Source organism: Parasteatoda tepidariorum, chromosome 2 (assembly GCF_043381705.1).
Source record: "Parasteatoda tepidariorum isolate YZ-2023 chromosome 2, CAS_Ptep_4.0, whole genome shotgun sequence".
NCBI lineage: Eukaryota > Metazoa > Arthropoda > Arachnida > Araneae > Theridiidae > Parasteatoda > Parasteatoda tepidariorum.
The window spans coordinates 78013387-78033786 of NC_092205.1; the positions used below are offsets into that span (position 1 = coordinate 78013387).

The 20400-nt window shown below is 27.8% G+C and overlaps 1 protein-coding gene across 1 annotated transcript in view; it reads left to right on the top strand.

Annotated features, from left to right (window-relative positions):
- The first annotated feature begins 8146 nt into the window (after positions 1-8146).
- LOC107453736 (dual specificity protein phosphatase CDC14C) overlaps positions 8147-20400 on the top strand; it is a 104557-nt gene continuing 92303 nt past the window's right edge. Inside the window, exon 1 of the mRNA XM_071176930.1 lies at positions 8147-8512. Within this exon, the coding sequence (XP_071033031.1) occupies positions 8461-8512 (52 nt within the window). The 5' untranslated portion in view covers positions 8147-8460. The remainder of the gene's footprint in view (positions 8513-20400) is intronic.

A 20400-nucleotide genomic window follows, 5' to 3' on the forward strand; every position in this document is an offset into this window, starting at 1 on the left:
TATGAAGAAACTGTGCAAGTTAATTACATAAAATCGTACTTAGGGAGGAAAATAATTTTTAAGGAAGAAAAATTTTTCGCAGCAATTTTTCTGTTAACAGTTTATGTAAATCATCAAGATTTGTAATTAAAATTTTGAATGCTCTATTATGCAGACTACTATTTGAGTTTTATGATAGAGAAATAAATAAGTAATAATAAATTATGAACTAAAATATAATCTAACACATTCTAAATAATAGGTTTAAAGCTACTTGTCATTAAAATATTTAAACTCATAATAAAGTAAATATTTACTAGTATTAGTAAGTATCAACTTTTGTAAGTTAAATGTTTACAAATATAGATTTTAAAAGTCTGTTAAGCACCAGATTAAATAAAATTAGCATTCAATATCATATTAATCACATAAATCATTTTTTAAACATTTTTTTGCATTTTCATTATACTTTGATAGCGCAATAAGCTTATTCGTGAAACATTATTGAAAATCTAAAATGTAAATATTTTATAAATTGTTAATGCTTACGCTTACAAAATCCCAACACCATCAACCAGTTTCTAATGAAACCAAACATTTTTTCCATTTTTTAATCACTCTAGAAGTTTAAGCTCAAACGTTATAGTATAACTCACAAGCTCAAAAGTTAGAATGAAATTTTTTTTCAAAAATGAAGCATTTATTGATGTTTTCAATTGTTGAAGTTTTAGAATTATAAAAGAAACAATATATTGTTGAACAACACAGAGTCCCTTAAATAACGATTGTTGCTTGAAATTAGTTAAAATGAAATTTAAAACTATCTAATTGTTATAAACTTGCAACAAAAACTGTTTGTTATAGGTCAGGGCATAATTTGAATTGGCTTTTCACATTGATTTATAAAAATCTTGTTTTTTACTGTATATAAATTAATCCAGAACTTTTAAATAAGTGTCAAATACAATCTTCTGCACATAAAAATATTTGCCATGATTTTTTTTAAATTAACAATGTCTGTGAAACCTATGAAAAAATCATAAATACAAGAATCAAATAATATTATCAATGACAATTTAAGTTATGTTGGTTTCATATAAAGCCAAAATTGCAAGCATTCTTGCTACGTTACACTTATTTCTGACGAATTAAATATTTATAATGATTTTAATAAAGTGTGGTAACTTAGTGATACAATTAAAAATCATTACTACAATCCCATTTAAGTAACTTACTTACATACGACATACTTACGTTTATAAATTATTCAGTTATATCTTTAATTCTGAAATTTTGGACCAAAACTTATTTAACTGAGATATAATATTATGTGAATGAATTTAATAAATTTTATGAATTTAAGGAATCATTTTAATACATTTCTATTTCAGGTGCATTCACTAAAAGTCTTTTTGTAATAAGGTTTTAAACCTTTTGACACATAACTTTTATCATTATTTTGTATTAATTTAGGTCAAGTGGAAAGTCTATATTTTGCATTATAATAATTTATGTTTATAAAATATGGCGAGAAGCACAATTATCTTTTGCGACGTTAAATAAATAATTTGCCAAACATGGCTCACTTCTAAATAATAATCTTTCAAATTTTTTATTCATTATTTGTTATTTCAAACAGTTTGACATCATTGAATTCACTTTAATTAACAAAATCAATTATTGTTAAATTTCTGATTATGAATTAAAAAAATATTTCAAACTGCTATTTTTGGGAGGGGGATCTTAAATTTTAGAACAAATGAAATTCCGATAATCTAACAGACTTTCTAAAAACTATTAGAATCACTTGTGTAATAAAAAAAAATGCTAAAATATATTTTTGCTTGTAATTAAGACGAAAGAAAAAAATATATAAGATGGGCGCCAGTGTCCCATTTCCATCAAAGGGTTATACAGGTTATTTCATGAAGATGCATGACAAATAATCCGACATTTTGATTTTAATAACTGTCCGCTCTTTATTTACATTAAAAAAATCGCTCTTGCATTAGTCTCATAACTAGCGCCATCTTTTTTTTTCTTTCATATCGCGACTGTCTATATTTATGCAATTTTTCTCATGAATATTTACTTACTGCGTTGTTTTGCAAGCATAAAATTTTTAATTCTATTCAATATCAATCGAAAATGAAAGCTTTACTTGCTGCTATATCAGAATGGCTTTTTTTAATTAGCTTTTTATCTTCAATAAACTAATTTCTATATTTCTAAGAGACACTTAAAGGAATTATTAAATAATAACCAATATTTAAAACATTCTAAGTTTCGAGTCAAGACAAGGAATTTTTCATTCAAAAAATGTTTTACTTCATGTTTTTTCTTTTTATGATTTTCTTATTGTAAAGTAGAGAATTTGGAATGATATCAAGATTGAATGATCATCAAGAGATAAAAAGATTTAACAGAAAAATCGTGATTAAATGTACTTAAATTTCTAGAAATTGATAGAGCAAGCCGGTTGTGCTCAGGGAAAAAAGAAACAATAACAAGAAGAAAGGAGAAAAAACAAAAACGTTATTTGGATGACAGTATGTTTAACTTGCATAAAATGTTCATAAAAGAGTAAACTTAACACTCAACTTTCATGTGGAGCCTGAATTTTTATTTCAATAGTCTTTACATTTTAATTTATTAATATTCAGTAATAGTTGCTTAAAAAATTCTACACCTAGGTTAAAAATGGATGTTTCCTTTCATAGCAGCATGATTAATCGGAAGTAGCTCTATCTGTAATGAAATATTTTATTATTTACTTATTAATGTTAAACTCATATCAGTTGTACCCAATAATTAATCAATTAGTCTTTATTGACATTTTATATTTTATTACATAAAATGTCTCCTCCGTTGACTATTACATCTCCTCCGTGGACAAGGCAGAATTAAAAATATTTTAAATCTTGTAAAAAATAAAATAGAAAACTTGACCATTATAAGGACATATAACAGAAATAAAGGCATTTATGTAATTTTTATCACTTTCTTAATTACTTTAATTTAAGAAAATTTTTTAGTCTATTTATACCTTTTCAGTGAGAATGATCCAATAAGGTTTATTATTAGAGTTTAAAAAATTTAAAGGTCTTGAAATTCAAATGCAGTTTAAACGAATTTTATTCTTGTTTAAAGTTACTTGTGTTTTCAAAAATTAAAGAAAATAGTATTTCTTTAATTTTTGATAACTTATATTAACCTACGCATTTGTTGCCACAATGTATTTCTACTGTATTTAAAGTATGAGCGCACTTTAATACTTAGTAATACTTTTAAGTACTTCGTACTTAATTGTTATTTGGATACCTCTTTAAATATTTAAATTTGACATCCAAAATTTGAAGACATTCAAAAATTATAGCCGACAAAAGTTGTGGTTCAATCATAACTAACATTTTTTTGAAAATCAATATTTCCTATTAGATCCATTTTTTGAAAGAAGCAAATATTATTATTTTTTTTTCAAAAATTACTGAAATAGCTTTAATTTCTTTTAACAAAGCCACAGTGATTTCAATCGATTTGATGTAATATTTATTTGATTTAAGTTTCATTTGGATCTTTTCTTTTCATTTTGAATTTAATTTTAATCCTTTTTAAATTTCCTTTTTTTTTCTAAACTGTTTTGTTATTAAACTAACGGTCTGAAATAGTTTGGGTTTGAGACAGGGCCATATTAAGAGGGGGGGAGGTAGAGACTTTAGTCCCAGAGCCCGAAATCGTTGGGGGTCTACTCAAAATTCCTGACACGGAAAAGAAGTTTTATAATTAATTACTTTTAAAAGAAAATTTACTGTAAATTCCTTTATATAAGTATATGGTAACTACAATCACTTCCTTAAAAAAAATTTTAAAATATTAAAATAAGATTTTTTTGGTTTTAAGGAAGGAGTTTGAAACTTATATCATCTTGGGGTCCGTCAAACCTGTGTTCAATCAACCTTAATAGGGGGAAAAAAACCTTACTTTTTTATTCTTTAAAGATTTCAAAAATAAAAAGTCTAAACTGGTTTGTAAAATTTTTCAACGTTTTAAACGAACAGCGGTGGCTCAGGGGATGCAGAGCTTGCCTCCCAGTGAGATGAACCAGATTCGAATCCCAGGAAATCTGCTAGATATGAACTCTGCACCCGGCTGTTACCGACTACCATGATGCAAAATATAGAGATGAATTAGAATTAGAGATATATAATTAGAGATGAATTAGAATTAGGGATATAGAATTAGAGATGAATTAGAATTAGAGAATTAGAATTAGAGAATTAGAATTAGAGAATAAGAATTAGAGAATTAGAATTAGAGAATTAGAATTAGAGAATTAGAATTAGTGAATTAGAATTAGAGAATTAGAGAATTAGAATTAGAGAATTAGAGTATTAGAATTAGAGAATTAGAGTTAGAGATGAATTAGAATTAGTGAATTAGAATTAGAGAATTAGAATTGGAGAATTAGAGTTAGAGAATTAGAGTTAGAGAATTAGAGTTAGAGAATTAGAATTATAGAATTAGAACTATAGAATTAGAATTATAGAATTAGAATTATAGAATTAGAGATGAGACATGCTCAACCCAACCAAGCTTCTGAACTCGAGATAAAATTTTCATAACCATTTCTAGAACTTTCAAACAAACGTTAGGTTCAGTTATTAAGTGTAAAAAAATTAAAAATTTATAAGGCATAAAAAATTAAAGCGATCTGCTATTTCTGTTCGGTGCTTTTGCTTTATGGGGCTAACATTAACTGTCAGAATGACTTTTATTTCTTCTTTAATTTTTATTTTAGTCGTTTTGAAGTTTCAGTCGGTGCTATACCAGGAGTTGGGCGTCGTTCCTTGACGGATCAACGTGAACGAAATACAGATTGAGTTTGTGCGACGAACTTACAACGGTTTAATGACGCAGTGAGCGATTCTATTAAATCAGGCAGTAAAAGTAATAATCTATCCATCGTGAAGGTTCGCGAAGCGAGGACCGGAGAGCCCTTGTACATCTTTTTGTCTGTAAACAGAATACATCAAACCCCGCTATAGTGAACACTGTTTATAGTGAACTCCCGGATATAGTGAATGAAATGTTCGGTCCCGTGCCTTGCTATACACGTATAATGTAATTTTTTGTGGATATAGTGAACTGAAAAAGTGAGGAAGTTGGATATTATGAACTTTTTTCTGTCTTCGACTGATTTTTTTTCCCTCATTTTTTTTAATAGTTTTGAAATGTCTACTTCAAAATAAATACTTATACTGATTTTTAAAACCATCTATAGAAGGGAATGTAGCAATAAGCATTTTCTCTTGTTTGCTTCTTTTATCACACTTTTCCATCCCGAAACACAGGCCTACCCAGCAAGATGTATGGACAAATTTTTCCCTGCAACAGCCAAAGATTAATTTTTTTTTTTTTTTTTTTNCAATAGAATCAATATGGCCAACAGATGTTTTTTTGGACTAAAAAGTCAACTAAGATCGAATTTTATTAGCCAAAAAACAAAACTAAAATTATATAAGACACTCATTCTGCCTGTCTTGCTATACGGAAACGAAACCTGGACTTTAAACCTTGACGTACAACGCCCGATAGAAACGTTTGAAAGAAAGATACTTAGAACTATCTTTGGTGCCATACCAGAGGGGGGATGTTGGCGAACACGGTACAACTTTGAACTTTATGGGCTCTATAAACATCCTCAAATTATGCAGATAATCCGAAGCAACCGACTAAGATGGCTCGGACATATATGGAGAGGCTCTGAAGATAGCCCTGTAAAAATTGCCACCTTCAAGAACCCTCAGGGGTCCCGCTCTAGAGGTAGACCACCTACTCGATGGCTCAACGACACCGAAAACGACCTCAAAGTCCTAAAACTTAAGAACTGGAGGGGAGTTGCCATGGACAGAGGGAGCTGGAGAAGGCGTGCTGTTGAGGCAGCCAAGGCCTGCAAAGGGCTGTTGCGCTCCTGAAGAAGAAGGAGAACAGCCAAAGATTAAAAAAAAAATTTTTTTGTACACAAGACGGAGAGTAATAATAAAAAAAATCACGTAACACTTTTTTTGTTACTACGCATTATTTTTCAATCATTTTTGTATTTCATTTTATTAGGTATTAATAATGTATAATAAAAATGTATTAATAATGTATAATGCTTTAAATAATGTATAATAAAAAGAAGGAGTTCGGAACCATCAGTTAAAATTGTTTGCGGAACGGATATAGTGAACTCCCCGTTATAGCGAACCAAAATTTCGATCCCTTGAAGGTTCACTATAGCGAGGTTTGACTGTATTATAAATAGAACAACATAAATAGTATTCATTTAATGCAATTGATCCTTAATGGGCAAGGCTGTAGTGGTACACTTAGATGAGGAGACAACATTGAGGTAGAAAAAAAGCTGACGGTAAAAAAAATTAAAAAAATATCTTTTGGGGTCTGAGTAATCCTGCATACAACCTGCTCGGGTGGGTTCGAACCTCTGAAAGTGAGCTTGAACCAGCTCTAGTTAGAATCCTCTTACCGTCGGGCTACGCGTGGGAGGTTTACGTGAGTGTCCTCTCAAATTCAAAAACGATTTAGTTCCATTAAAAATTCCTCCTCGAAGGCATATTATACAGAAGTTTTCTTGTCTTCTGATTTGGGTTCAAAGTTACAAGGATACGAAGTTAAGTCGGCTGCTCAACGCCGAATATAAAATAAAATGAAATAGAAGCCTTTTTCGAGTGTTGCTCTTGCGCTAATAAAAAGTTAAAAGTAGAACAGAGAGCTTAGTCTTTTTAAAAATTCTGGCTAATTTCCCGGAATTTTTCTTTAAAAAAAGAAAAAAAAGGCAAAATATTAGACATTTTAAGTTTCGACTTCTTCCAAAAGACTCAAACAGTACGTAAGCATATTTTTCTTGTTAATGAACGTCAATGTTTAATTAGTCCTTTAAAAATTAAATGTACTTTCAGAAAAATACTGCTTTCCTTTAAAATTCTGTTTATTTTTTAAACTCATGTTTAGATAAATTATGGAATTTAGTGTTAATCAATAAAAAGTTTCATATTAAAGGCGATTTTTTCCACAAATAAAATAGATTCAAAACTAAAAATCTTTTCTAACAAGTAACAAGAATAAACATATATGTTTATTATTGAGACTTACAACATATGATGCATCATTATGAAGTGTAAAGTTAAATTTAGGCAGCACCATTTATGTTTACATGACATATAAATGAACCAATACTATTTATGCACTATGGAGTTTTTATATCATGCATTTTACATAACATTAACACAGAAATGGTACATTAATAGACACAACTTATTGATAATGCTGATTATAATAAAACGCAATACTTTGTTCTCAATCATATTTTGAAGATGACCTATTAACTAAATTTAGTTTGACTTTATCTTTGGAGAAAAGAAGAAAAATTATTTTTCTTCAAACTAGTGTAAGACAAAGATAAATTAAAGTATTAAAAAAAGCTATTTGAATGAGTTCTCTTGTCTTTCGGGTTAGATTTCAAATTACAAGGTTACGGAGTTGAATATTGATAGTTGTGCACTCAAAAATGGGTCAGATGTTTAACGTCGATAATGAAATAAAGTAAAAAAATGTTATAATTATATTTTAATTTCCGTAAATAAGTTTGTCTTATAAAAAATAAATAAATAAAAAAAATTCCAGGTTTACATAACTAGTTTATAATAATTTTCAACAAGTTGCATTAAGCAAACAAACAAGTGGGCATTGAAAGAACAAGAAAATTATCACAACTATTTCAGTTCCCTTTTATGTAATAAATAAAACATTCTGAAATTCTCTCCTCAATCTTGTAGCTATTTATAGCTGGGAACAGCAATTTTTTAAGCACTAAAACTTTCTAAACTAGTATATTTTGTACTTTTTGCATCATTAATTTCGTTCCCCTTTGAAAAAAAAAAAACTGAACCTCAAGGAAATAACATCGAATTTTTATTCTATTTTACCAGGCCGTAAAACTTTACTTCAAGATTGAGATGATCTTCTTGCTGAAATGGTTTGTGAAGGGATCTACCGACAGATGACGCTGTCATCACTCTTCCATGATTGGTTCTTGATCCGTGACGTAATGAGACAGAGTTTGAAAATGGGGAGGCTGTGTTACTTTCATCTGCATGCATCATTCAGAAATCATCCTCTCGGTGGCAGTTGTAGGATGTAGAGAGAATTTATCAGTTTCGGTTTTAACGAGTTTTCAATGAACTAATAGATAATATGGATAACAAAAACGTTTTGTTTTCTTTTTGTTATCAGTGTATTGAAATGCATACGATAAAATTTACAAAATTCTGCAGAAGGAGAATTTGGGATTTTAAAATTTAAATAACTTGTTTAACTTAGTCAAAAGTGCTCTAAGAACTTTTTTTTGTACATCACTGGTGGCATCATTTGTTTAGTGCAATTGTTCTTTGCTCATCTGTATATTCATGCTTGTTACAAATGGATACAATCAACCAAAATATCATCGTGCATGTGGCAGAATTCATAAAAGGTAGGAAGTTATTTCCTACAAGTATTTAACAGAGTTGGTACATTGAAAATTTAAAAAAGTGTTTTTAATCAGTTTTTATTAAAAATAAAAAGTACACAATACTTTAGCAACCACACCAATACCTTTTTAATTAAAAAAAAGAAAAGAGATGTATAATATCCGTTTAAAATTCGTCTTGCATATCTTTTTTCAAATTAAGGATAGCTAAAACAAGAAAATAAAAATTTCCTTTCGTTCATAAATGTGCCATTACTTTTTTTTATTTATTAAGTCTGGTGCAAACTAGTTTGTATTATAAAGTTGGAAAAAAATGCAAATTAATATTTTATAATTAAAATAATAATACACATTTTAAATAATTTTTTTTTGCTCGAAATTTTTTTTCTTCTTCTTCTAAAAATTAATGTAATCTATTATTGTACCATAAACCAAGAAAAAAATAAATCACTACGATAAGTAAATAATATATTACATTTTTATCAGGGAGCGTGCTTAAGGTGTAACGAACTGGGCGATGCTACGGACTGCTAAAATTTATGACTGCGATTTTATTTCATGTTGGCCAATAATATGAATTGGTTCTTATTAAGCTCATTCAAGTAGATTAAATTTTAAAATTGGAATATTTCATATTTTTTAAATTTTATATTATTACAGTCATAGTTATAATTTAACTATAGTTGTAATAGTGTTCTATAAGTTTAAAATAATTTAAATTTGTAATTGTAATTAATTTTCGCTTTCATAATCTAAACGTGTTTCTTAGCAAGGAATTTGACGTTTGAGTTGAATTTGAGTTCGGCTAAAAACCTTAAGCATAAGAATGCATTTTATGCGTGTAATTTGTTGATTCTTAAGGCTGACTTGTGACTTAATTTTTACTTATTGTCAAACTTACCAATCATATATATATTTTTTAAAGTAGTAATTAACAAAACATTTTTTGAAAACAAATTCTTCTATGAAATTAGGTTACAAAATTTGATAATTGAGTATTTTAAATCTTTCACTGAAAAGTTAAATTAAGATATTTTGTATAATTGAAAAAGAAATTAATAGCATTTAAAATGAAATATGTAATTTAGTTAACATATTCATAATAATTACATTATAATGGTATAATTTTTCAATTTATGGTACTTTCTGAATTTTTTTTAACCTTCAAATTTTTTAACAGTGTTCAAGGTGTAAAAAATGATTGCACTTACATAGCTAAGAATAATTTATTTAGAACAATAATTTTTTCTTATGTTACTGTAATAAATAAAAAAAATCATTACAGATGCTTCGAATTTATATTTTACTTCACTGGTTCTGGGTAAGGCTCCTAGTTCTGGGCAATATCAAGTTTTTATTAACGTGATAACGTCATGAAATATTGTTCATATATTTCTCCAGTATTTCCATTTTACATTAGTCAATATTTTCGTGACATAAATTAAAATAATCAACACTCCATAATACTGTATTCGATAATTTTCGTTATCTGTAATATTCGTGATATCGTATTCTGATCGTAATGACTATTTATCGCTGTCGATAATTATCATATATTTGATATTATTCGTAAAAAATGGTATTCACGATATCGCGAAAATACATCTTTAAATATCGTTATCGGGATGTTTAAAAATCATAAATATTTTATTTCAGGTAGTTGAAATTTTTACTAAAAATCATACAATTTTATGAAAGAAAATTCGGGAGGTTTCTTAATTAAAATGTAGATTAGAACTCCAGATTAAGAATCAAGGCAAACAGGTTTTGTCGTAAGATTTTTTTTTGAATGAAATTTACCGAATTTGCGTTAGATAGAGAGGAAAACCATAAAATCTTACAAGATTAGGTTAGGTAGACAGTATTGGAACTTAAATCCATTAATACACTGGCACGGCTCAGACTTTTTCTCTTAATCCTTTGACGCAGAATTTTTATTAATCAAATTTTTATACTTTTTTTCATTTTTTTGTATTTATTTAGATCAAAATGGGTTAAAAACTATATTTAGGATTTTAATAATTTATAGTTATGAAATACAGCATGAAACCCAAGTGTCTTTTTCTGCGTTAAGGTAAAATCTTCCAAACGTGGCTCATTTCCAAATAATTTTTTTCAAATTTACACTGATTTTCAGTGTTTTAGATCTCAAAGAAACAGTTACCATCATTGAAATTTTTTTTTTAATTTTCAAAGTCAATTATTGATAAAATTTTAAATACGTATTAAAAATTTTTTTTTCAAACTACTTTTTTTAAAATTTATATTTGAATTCAAATATAATTCCGATGATCTGATTTTTAGTAACTATTGGACTGCTTTTTTATAATTAGAAAAATATAAAATATATATTTGCTTGCAGTTAGAACATCTGAAAAAAATTCCATGCGATAATTCCAATAAATAATTCCATGCGAAAAATAAATTTTAGTTAATATTTATTATTTTTCATTATTTTATTTAATAAGAGTCGAAAAAATTTTGAATTGTAAGGTAATAATTTTTTACATAATTTTAATATACATAATTTTGCATGGTTATATACATAATTTTACATGGTTAAATACACAATTTGAGCTAAATTGGTTGAATAGTTCTTGAGAAATCGAATTCTAAGTATTTGAATTTTTCAAAATTTGATTTCTCGGGAACTATTTTACTGATTTCGCGCAAATATTTGTATTTTGACATGAAAAATTACCTAATTTAAAATGATATATAAAATTGTATACCTTACAATTAAAAAAAATTTCAACTATTATTAAATAAAATAATATAAATATTTACTAAAATGTATTTTTTTAATGTAACTATTTTTGTATAAACGAAATTTATAATTGCGGACAAAAAACTTTCAATTCGCTTTTAAAAAGTACTCGAGCTATGATAAAATACTCAAAAAGTAAAATTAACATTACGAAGTCCAAACTTTGGATCGCTCTCATTACCAAACTATGGGGACCACATTTCCCGAATTCCGGCTACCCGCTATATTTTGGGGTCAGAATTCTGAATCCGTCTATAAAAACGCATATTTATTCAGGGAAGTGCATTTATGTGTCTGTTTTCGTAACTTAAAATATCGTCCGCACTAATTAATTAATATATTTGAGGTCACCACGTCGAACCATTAAGATTGAGTCCTAGAAATCGAAGACCCGACCATTAGATCAAAAGTTATTCAGGGTATTCCTTTTTCCCCCGCACCGTTCATATAATAGTTGAATTAAATACGGGAAGAGCATGTTCATTAGTAAAATTTACTACTTCAGCCTTGGAAGTTCAGAAAAATAAAAATATATTCAAGGAATTGATTGCATACTAGGTAATTTCGCAATAAACTCAGACTAATAAATTTGCCGAGCTTAACAATCTTAAACCTAAAAGAAATTATTTTAAAATATGTGATTACTTATCTTAAAAAATTTCACCTAACTAAAATAAACTGTTTAAAGATAATAATATAAATAGCGGTTGTAGCAATAAAGCCGTTTATTATCAGAAACAACCGGTTGTTAAATTAGCAATCGGTGCTCTATCATAAATAACTTTTTATATCATCTCATCTTTTTCCTATATTAACGTAATAAAGAAGCCAACCGGTTATAGTTAGCGGAGAGAAGCTTTTGTAACACAGTTTTTAGGCTAGACTAAAAAAAAGGATAAATAAATAAAATAAAAAGACACTCAGATTATCTAGTTTGTGATCGGCTTTAGAGTACATGATGATAATTTGTTTTTTTATCAACTGTTTAATTTAAGAGAGACAGTTTTTGACGGGAAGTCTATCTCTTGATGACTCTCTTGTTATTTTAAAACTTATTTTTCTCTTAATTCCCTAAATTGTGATTCAACATATTCACCCTCAATGTCGTTTCAATCATATTAAGTCAATGAGTTGTTGTTAAATTTAAGGTTAAACTGCGCAAATTCCGGTGATTAATTTAGATTCTTCATAAAAATTGTGTAAGATTTGTTTTAAAAATTATTTTTCCCTGTAAATTTTTAAGTTTGCAGTTTGTTGCAAAGATTTTCTAAAGTAGAATGACGTTTCGAAAATGCCCGACATTTTTTTTAAAAAAAAGTACCTTTGTTTTAAAAATTTTCTCGCTTTCGAAAGTTTTAAAATTCGAACTATTAAAAGAATGACTATTAAAATTTGTCCGTTATCTTTATTTAAAAATCTGCTTTTTTCTGAAAGTTTAAAATATTATAAAGCAGGGGTCTATCCAGACATTTTGTGAAAGGTCCGTTTTTGTAAAATTGTGAAAAAAATTACTNAATGGAAGAATCGTCTGCCGAAGACAAAACTTAATTCGTTTACATCCATCTTTCGTGTTTTCTGCCCTGGAAAGGGTTTATTCGATTAAGAAAATAATAATGAAGATAAACAAATTTGTCAAGGGTCCTATTAAAGGAAAAATCATTTTCTGAAGGGTCCGTTTTTAAGTTAAAATATTTTGTGAAGGGTCCGTTTTTAAGTTAAAATATTTTGTGAAGGGTCCGTTTTTATGAAAAGGTATTTTGTGAAGGGTCCGTTAACGGACCCAAATTTCTTCTAAACAGACCCCTGTAAAGTAAATTTAGAAACTAACATATACTGAAGAACGGTCAGGGAAGCGCAGTAACTTGAGAAGCAATAAAGAAGAATGGCTATAGATGCATATCCATATTGCTTTGTAAACTATTGATTTTGGAAACTATAAAGAAGAATAATTACAGTGAAATGTCACCGTATTCTTCGTTTTAGAAAATTTTAATTTTAATGCAGTACTTTGAGAAATAATAAAGAAAAATGGCTATTGTTGCATATTCGTATTCACTGTTTTAAAAACTATCTTTCTCTAAAAAAATGTTAAACTTTTTGAAATAATTTTAGAAACTACATAGAAGAATTTCTATTGAAATCTATCCTTAATCTTTGTCTTAAAAACTATCTTTCTTTTTAAAGTTTAAAAACTTTATGGACTTATTTTAGAAACTATACTGAAAATTGACCAATAAATAGGTGCTGGTGCACATCACCGTTTTAATTCTTCGTCTCTATTGGTCTAATTTCCTCTCTATTGATCTAAATTAGTTCCTATCATCTAAATCTTTCTCTGAAAATTTATAAACTTTTCGAAATAATTTTGGAAACTATATAGAAGAATGGCCACATCCGAAATCTTTGGCTTAAGAATTACCTTTCTTTTGAAAGTTTAAAAACTTTATGGAGAAATTTTAGAAACTATACTGAAGAATGACCAGTAGTAGAACATCACCGTATTCTTCGTCTCTATCGTCAGAATCTTTCTCTAAAAGATTTTAAATTTTTTGAAATAATTTTAGAAACTATATAGAAAAATGGCTATATCCGAAATCTTTGCTTTAAAAACTACCTTTCTTTTGAAAGTTCAAAAACTTGATGGAGTAATTTTAGAATACTGTAGAAGGATCGTATTTTTCGTTTTAAAAGGTTTTTAACTTAATGCAGTATAATAATAAAGTATAAATAAATAAGGTAATAATATAACTATTGATGCACATCCGTATTCATTGTTATGAAAACAATGTTTAAAACTTTATAGAGTAATCTTAGAAACTATACTGAAGAATTGCCATTAAAACATAACTAAATTCTTTGTTTCAAAAAATTTATGCTTTATTTAATGTTAGTTTTATGTATATTACATTGAGATTTAAGCTTTTCCGAACTATTTTCGAAAGTAAAATGGCTATTGATCCGTAATCTTTGTTACAAAAACTATTTTAAAACTTATTTTTGAACTTTAAAACTTATTTTAAAACTTATTGTTATATTATTCATAAACCTGGTCTACATAAACTTTAAAGTGAGGATTTTAATTTAGTTACGTGTTTAGTGAACGAGTTGTTAAAATCACTATCTGTTTTAAATACCATTATTTACGAACATTACACAATTCATATTATATTATCTGGTTATGGAACAAATCATCATATCTTTAAATGCTGTTATTCACTGACTATTTTGGCGGTGAAATTATTAAGCTAGATTGTTTCTAGTGGAGTTTATGATTGTCTGTCCAATGAATAGCTTTCCTCCTTTAATTACATTTAGTTCAGACGGACATTAAAATTAACGAATGTAATTTCCTCTCGAGGTTGATTTTTCTTGTCTCTAGCTAGACCAATTATGTTAGGAACTACTGTTGTCGAATAGTAAGCAATAACAATCAGTGGGGCTGATTTCTTGTATTATTTATGAACAAATGCATACACTTGTTTAAACCAATTTAAATTTTTGCTTTACTAAATGATAATTATTTTTATAGTTTACTTTATATTTTTTTTTAAATCAAACTTTAGATAAAAAATGATTTGTTTAAAGACTAGTTTTTACTGTGGAATTAGGATAACATATTAAATTATTGTATTATCTATAAAAAAAAGGCATACACTTGTTTAAACTAATTTGTTGGTTTTGCTTTACTAAATGATAGCAACAATTATTTTTATAATTTTCTTCATCTTTTTTTTATCAAAGATAATGATAAAAAGTGATTTTGTTCGAAGTAAAACTAGTTTTCACTATGTATGCAATTAGGATAATACCGAATTATTGCACATATTATCTGTGAACAGATGTATATACTTGTATAAACTACTTTTTGTTTTTGCTTTACTAAATAATAAACTTATAAACTATTTTTATGAATTTTTTTTTTTTATCAAACTTTAGATTAAAAATTGGTTTTGTTAAAAATAAAACTAGTGTACATTGTGGAATTAGGAAAATATATTAAAAATAAGAAAAATCACTCTAAAAATATATAAGATTTGTTATTTATTTTGCAATATATGAGAGGCGTTTTGCTTCAGAAACAAACTGTTTTTTGTTCATGTCTTTTCTTCTCTTTTTTATCGGACAAATTTGGTTCATAGAATAAGAAAACCGATTAAATTAATTCAAATCTATTTTAATGTATTTTTTAAAAATAAGTTATGTATTATACTTTATTAATTAATTATATTATTTTATTAATTAATTATATTATTTTATTAATAAATTATTTTTTTAAATATTTCATCTTGAAATGTCCGTAAATAACTAAATTTGTGAGCTCGTCTAAAAATGTGACTCGGTATAATTTATTCTTTGAACTGATGCAAAACGAAATTCTGCTGATCTCAAAGTAATTAACTTAAGAATTTAAAGAAAAATGGTTGAAATTATAGTTGAAATAAGTAATAAATGTCAGCTTAATAAAAAATTAAATTTGTTTCATTAAATAAATTATTCAATTTTACGAATTCTTATGAATCCTTAATTATAGGTGTCTTAAAAATGCGTCACAGTCATTTTTTCCTGTTATTTTGCCATAAAATTATTTATTGTTGTTGGTATGTTGTTGGTTGGTAAGTTATTGGTATATTATTCTATATCAAGTTGTTGATATATATTTTTAGTAAACTATGAAATAATTCAGAATGATTCTACTTTCACGAAAATGCTGAATTCCTTAATATAATTTATAATAAATATAATTAATTCCCTAATAGTAATACTAACAAATTTTTCTGAATTCCTTAATAATAAGATGCTTCAAAATACTTCACTGTAGTTTTTTTTTTTAAATATATATTTCAATAATATTAATCATTGCTTGTATATTATTCTACTTTTAGTTGTTGAGTTATATTTTTGGTAAACAATGTAATAATTCAGAATGAGACAATGAAATAATACAGAACAAATCTACCTTCATGAAAAATGGGTCAACTGATATTTACTTGGCTCTCCCTTCGAATGTTGTACTTGAAGTTTCGGAAATGAGCCAAAAATGGAAATTACTCAGTCGCATCGTAATAGCTCAAAAATTATGAAACTGTTTACAGTTGGGCATGTCTTTCAATAACAACAAAAAAAAAAAAATGTTCTTAAGGAAATTTATGGAGTAAAAGAAAGTCAGGAAAAAATATTTTGCATATTAGCAAATCATTTTCTCGTTGACTAGCACTCCTTGTCAAAAAAAGCAGGTAAAGTAGTATCCCTTCTCCCCCACCCACCCATCCTTCATGCATATTTCTCTACTTAGTGTTTCTTAAATCAATATTTGCTAGGTTTTTCATTCTTAAAGAGTAAAAAGAGGGTGGTACTTTGTTTTTAATCAGATCAGACGGAAAATAAATGTACACGACTTGGCTTTGAATATTATTACATAGTTATAATCTTAAAAAAGTATAATTTAATCTTTAAATTCTATAGAAATTTTTTATTTTTACCACGTTTATATCAACTTGCCTTCGTGTATGTCTGTTCGGGTAGAATTTTGTAATCGATTTTAAACTAACTTCCCGACTAGCTACAGACTTCAAATTTGGCACATAGTTCATAATTGGATGACAATGCATGAAAATGAAGAGAATGAAGACATACAAAGTAAAATAAAATTAAAGAAAAATTAGAATTTTCGCGATTGNAAAAAAAAAAAAAAAAAAAAAAAAAAAAAAAAAAAAAAAAAAAAAAAAAAAAAAAAAAAAAAAAAAAAAAAAAAAAAAAAAAAAAAAAAAAAAAAAAATAGAAATAAAAAGTAATATTTTTAAAAACCACGTTTTTGTAGTGGAGAATAATATTTATAAAACAAAAATTTGAAAAACGAAAAACGTGGTGCGCATGAAATACATAACAGTACATATACACATTTTCTTACTCATACACATGCACAACCACATACACATCCACATATGCATCCTCATACACATGCATATACACAAACATATTCCACGTACACATACACATTCAGATAAAATTACAGATGTACCTACACATTTTCTCATGAGCACACATACACACACTAATATAGAACATTGCTGTTATGTATTTCATGCTCCCCGCGTTTTTTGTTTTTCAAATTTTTGTTTTTTAATTATTATTCTCCACTACAAAAACGTGGTTTTTAAAAATATTACTTTTTATTTCTATTTTTAACTGAAATGATCGAAATATACCCATTATTTTTCAATTTCTTCTATTAGTTCAAACTCTCCCTATATCTTGTTCAAATTTTCAATCGTTAATAAAATACTTTTTATTCATCCACACTCAAGCTCAAATACATTTTTTTTGAACTTGTAGTGGAACTTGTAGTTGTATGAAAATCAGTTCTGGATGTTTGCTTACTATTATACAAATCTGCAATTGTTGAAACTAATTTGCTCCAAATTCGGCATACGTTTAAATAATTTCAAGACAAAAAAAAACTTTAAAAGCTTTTAAATAATTTTTTGCTTTCAAAGTAAAAAAAGAAACCTAAACTTGCCATAGATATAACATTGATTATCGCTAGGATTCTTTTGTTTGCTAAAAGATAAAAGATAGTAATATTCTCCGTATGTTGCCGATAACTTCAGTTATTTTTGCTTGCTTACACCTCCTATTAAATCTAACTTCTCTAGGAAGCTGAAGGAATGTTTTAATATAGTTTCCTCTTTAAATTCTTTCGAATGAAAAGCATATACAAACGGTTTTCTTTCTAAATATACAATTACATTTCATTCAGATCTAACGTTCCTTAGTTCCTTTGCAGACTTCTCACAAATTCTAATAAAATTTTCGGTACTACTTGATTTCCACGGCGACCACCGCAGTTAAAAAGACGCCGAGCTGGAATTATTCGAATTTAGTTTGTGGCTTCCATATCTCCGCGATTGCTTACAATATTAAATCAAAAGACCTGTCTTTTCCATATATTTTCGCCACATGAATTCCGCAAGATAAAACCTAGATATAGAAGATGACGAGCCGTGCCTTTTAGTCTTTTGTTCCTAACATTAAAAGGCTCTGTTAGTGCAGACAACTTTTCTTTGCATAGAGTTTAATTTCGTGTCCATTTACGTATATACTCGACAGCGGGGTAGTACCTCTTTTTCTTGAAAAAACGAAACGTCATCTTCCTCACACCTCGGTAAATTAAAAAATCGTCAAAAAAATGTTTTTGTTCAATGTTTAAATTGGAAAAAAAATAAATTACAATGTTACGAGGTTTGAATGTTAAGCCTAAATGGCACCGAAAGCGAAAGCGTGTATGGTTACTTTTAGTTGAGCAACTTATGGCTGTTTTTTTTACATGATTTGGCGGTTTATCGCGCTCGCCATGGAAATCAAGAAGTACCAATTTTACTTCGAGTACAATAGTTATTGAACGTACTAAAAATGTAAAAAATTTTAAGATCTCACTTAGCGTAGTATTCTAAAGGTTGTCACAAAATTCTCGAAGATTTGAATTATGGGCTATTTTGTGTAATAAAAGGTAAGTAACAAAAGAAAACTGACAAAAAAAAAGTGGATAGCGGGGCATTTGACCACAGCTCAGAGCTATTAAAAATTTAGTGCTAAAAGGAAGAACTATGCATTTTCATTGTTGAGCAATATTTTGAAGAATGTTGGGTCTTTCCCTGGTCATGGATTTTTTCGTTTTGTTAATCGAAATTGTCCTCCCAGATCATCCGATTTTCTAAGCTTTTATTTTTTGTCTAAAGTTCGTGCTGATAAGCTCACAGTCCACGCTTTGTAGGAAGAAACCGATTGCTGTATCAACGAAATTCGGTCGCATTCACACGCAAAGCAATAATTTAAAATTTCGGCAAAAAAGAGTGTACTGCCAAAAATTCCGAATCAAATTACGGTATAAGAAATCGTCACTTTGGGTGCATCATCCTTAAAATCCATTTTACCGTCAAATATTATACCGTAACTTTTCAATAATATTTATTTAACTATAGTGATTCAGCGATTTTGCGTTAATTATTACTGTAAAAACTACGATATACCAAATTTTCAGTTCCGTAAAATCTGATCTTTACAATTTTTTGTTTTCTGCATATTACTGTAAAAAGCAGTAATTTGATTGCGGAATTTTTACAGTGGTGTGACAGCAGAACTGTGGAGGCCATATACTCGATAAGTTACTCCAAATATAGCCCTAGATTGTATAATTCGTGAATCAATAAAAAAAATCACGTTTTTTAATTAAAAATCTGTTTTTCATCAAATTAATTTTACATGAATTTTTTCTTACGTAAATTTTGTGATGCCCTTGAAAAATAAGCTTATCATTGAATACTAAGCTCATTATTTATTATAGATCAAATAAAAGATATCGTTTACGTGAACGCATATAAACTTAAACTTGTCTTATAATACAAGTTAATCAACCGTCACAGTGACATCTGAATAATGCTTTTATTGTCGCCGAGACTGGAGTGAATTTTTATTTCTTATTCCTCTGTAAACAATACCACATTACCCTTTTAGGTAACAGCTTTTATGCTCTTTTGTATTGTTTAACGACAGTTTACAGGTCTTTCTTTCCTTAAATAACTCACATTATCATTGTCTCTTTATAACATTGTTCAGATATATTAGGGTCAAGTTCTTTTAATTCTGCGGCTGCCGTCTCTTCAAGGTTCTTAAATTCGATCAATACGACCTACTTTGACGTAACAAAGTCCTGTCATTTCTCTCCAAAAAGTCGTTCGGTACTAGTGCAAAAAGAAAATAAAAGGTAAGCATTAATCAGAGCTCCGTATTCTCAGAAAAAAGTGAACGAACGCGTAAAAATAGTGAGACATAAATATCGTCATGGTAACTGTAGCCGTCACTGTGGAGGGAAAATTCAACCGCAAATAGTGTTTAATAGGTTTGCTCAGCTTTTCTGTGTTTTGTTGAACTATTAAAAATATTTCGCGATTTGGAATTTGATAACTCATGAAGCTACAGCTTCGAACAAAAACATGCATCTTAATTATTTGATTAAAAAACTTCATTTGCTTTAAAAATATACAATATGTTTTTCACATTTTTCTCTCTCGGCTACTATGGTTTTTTTTTTAAGGTTTTTTTCTCACCTTTATTTTTTGTTGGTAAC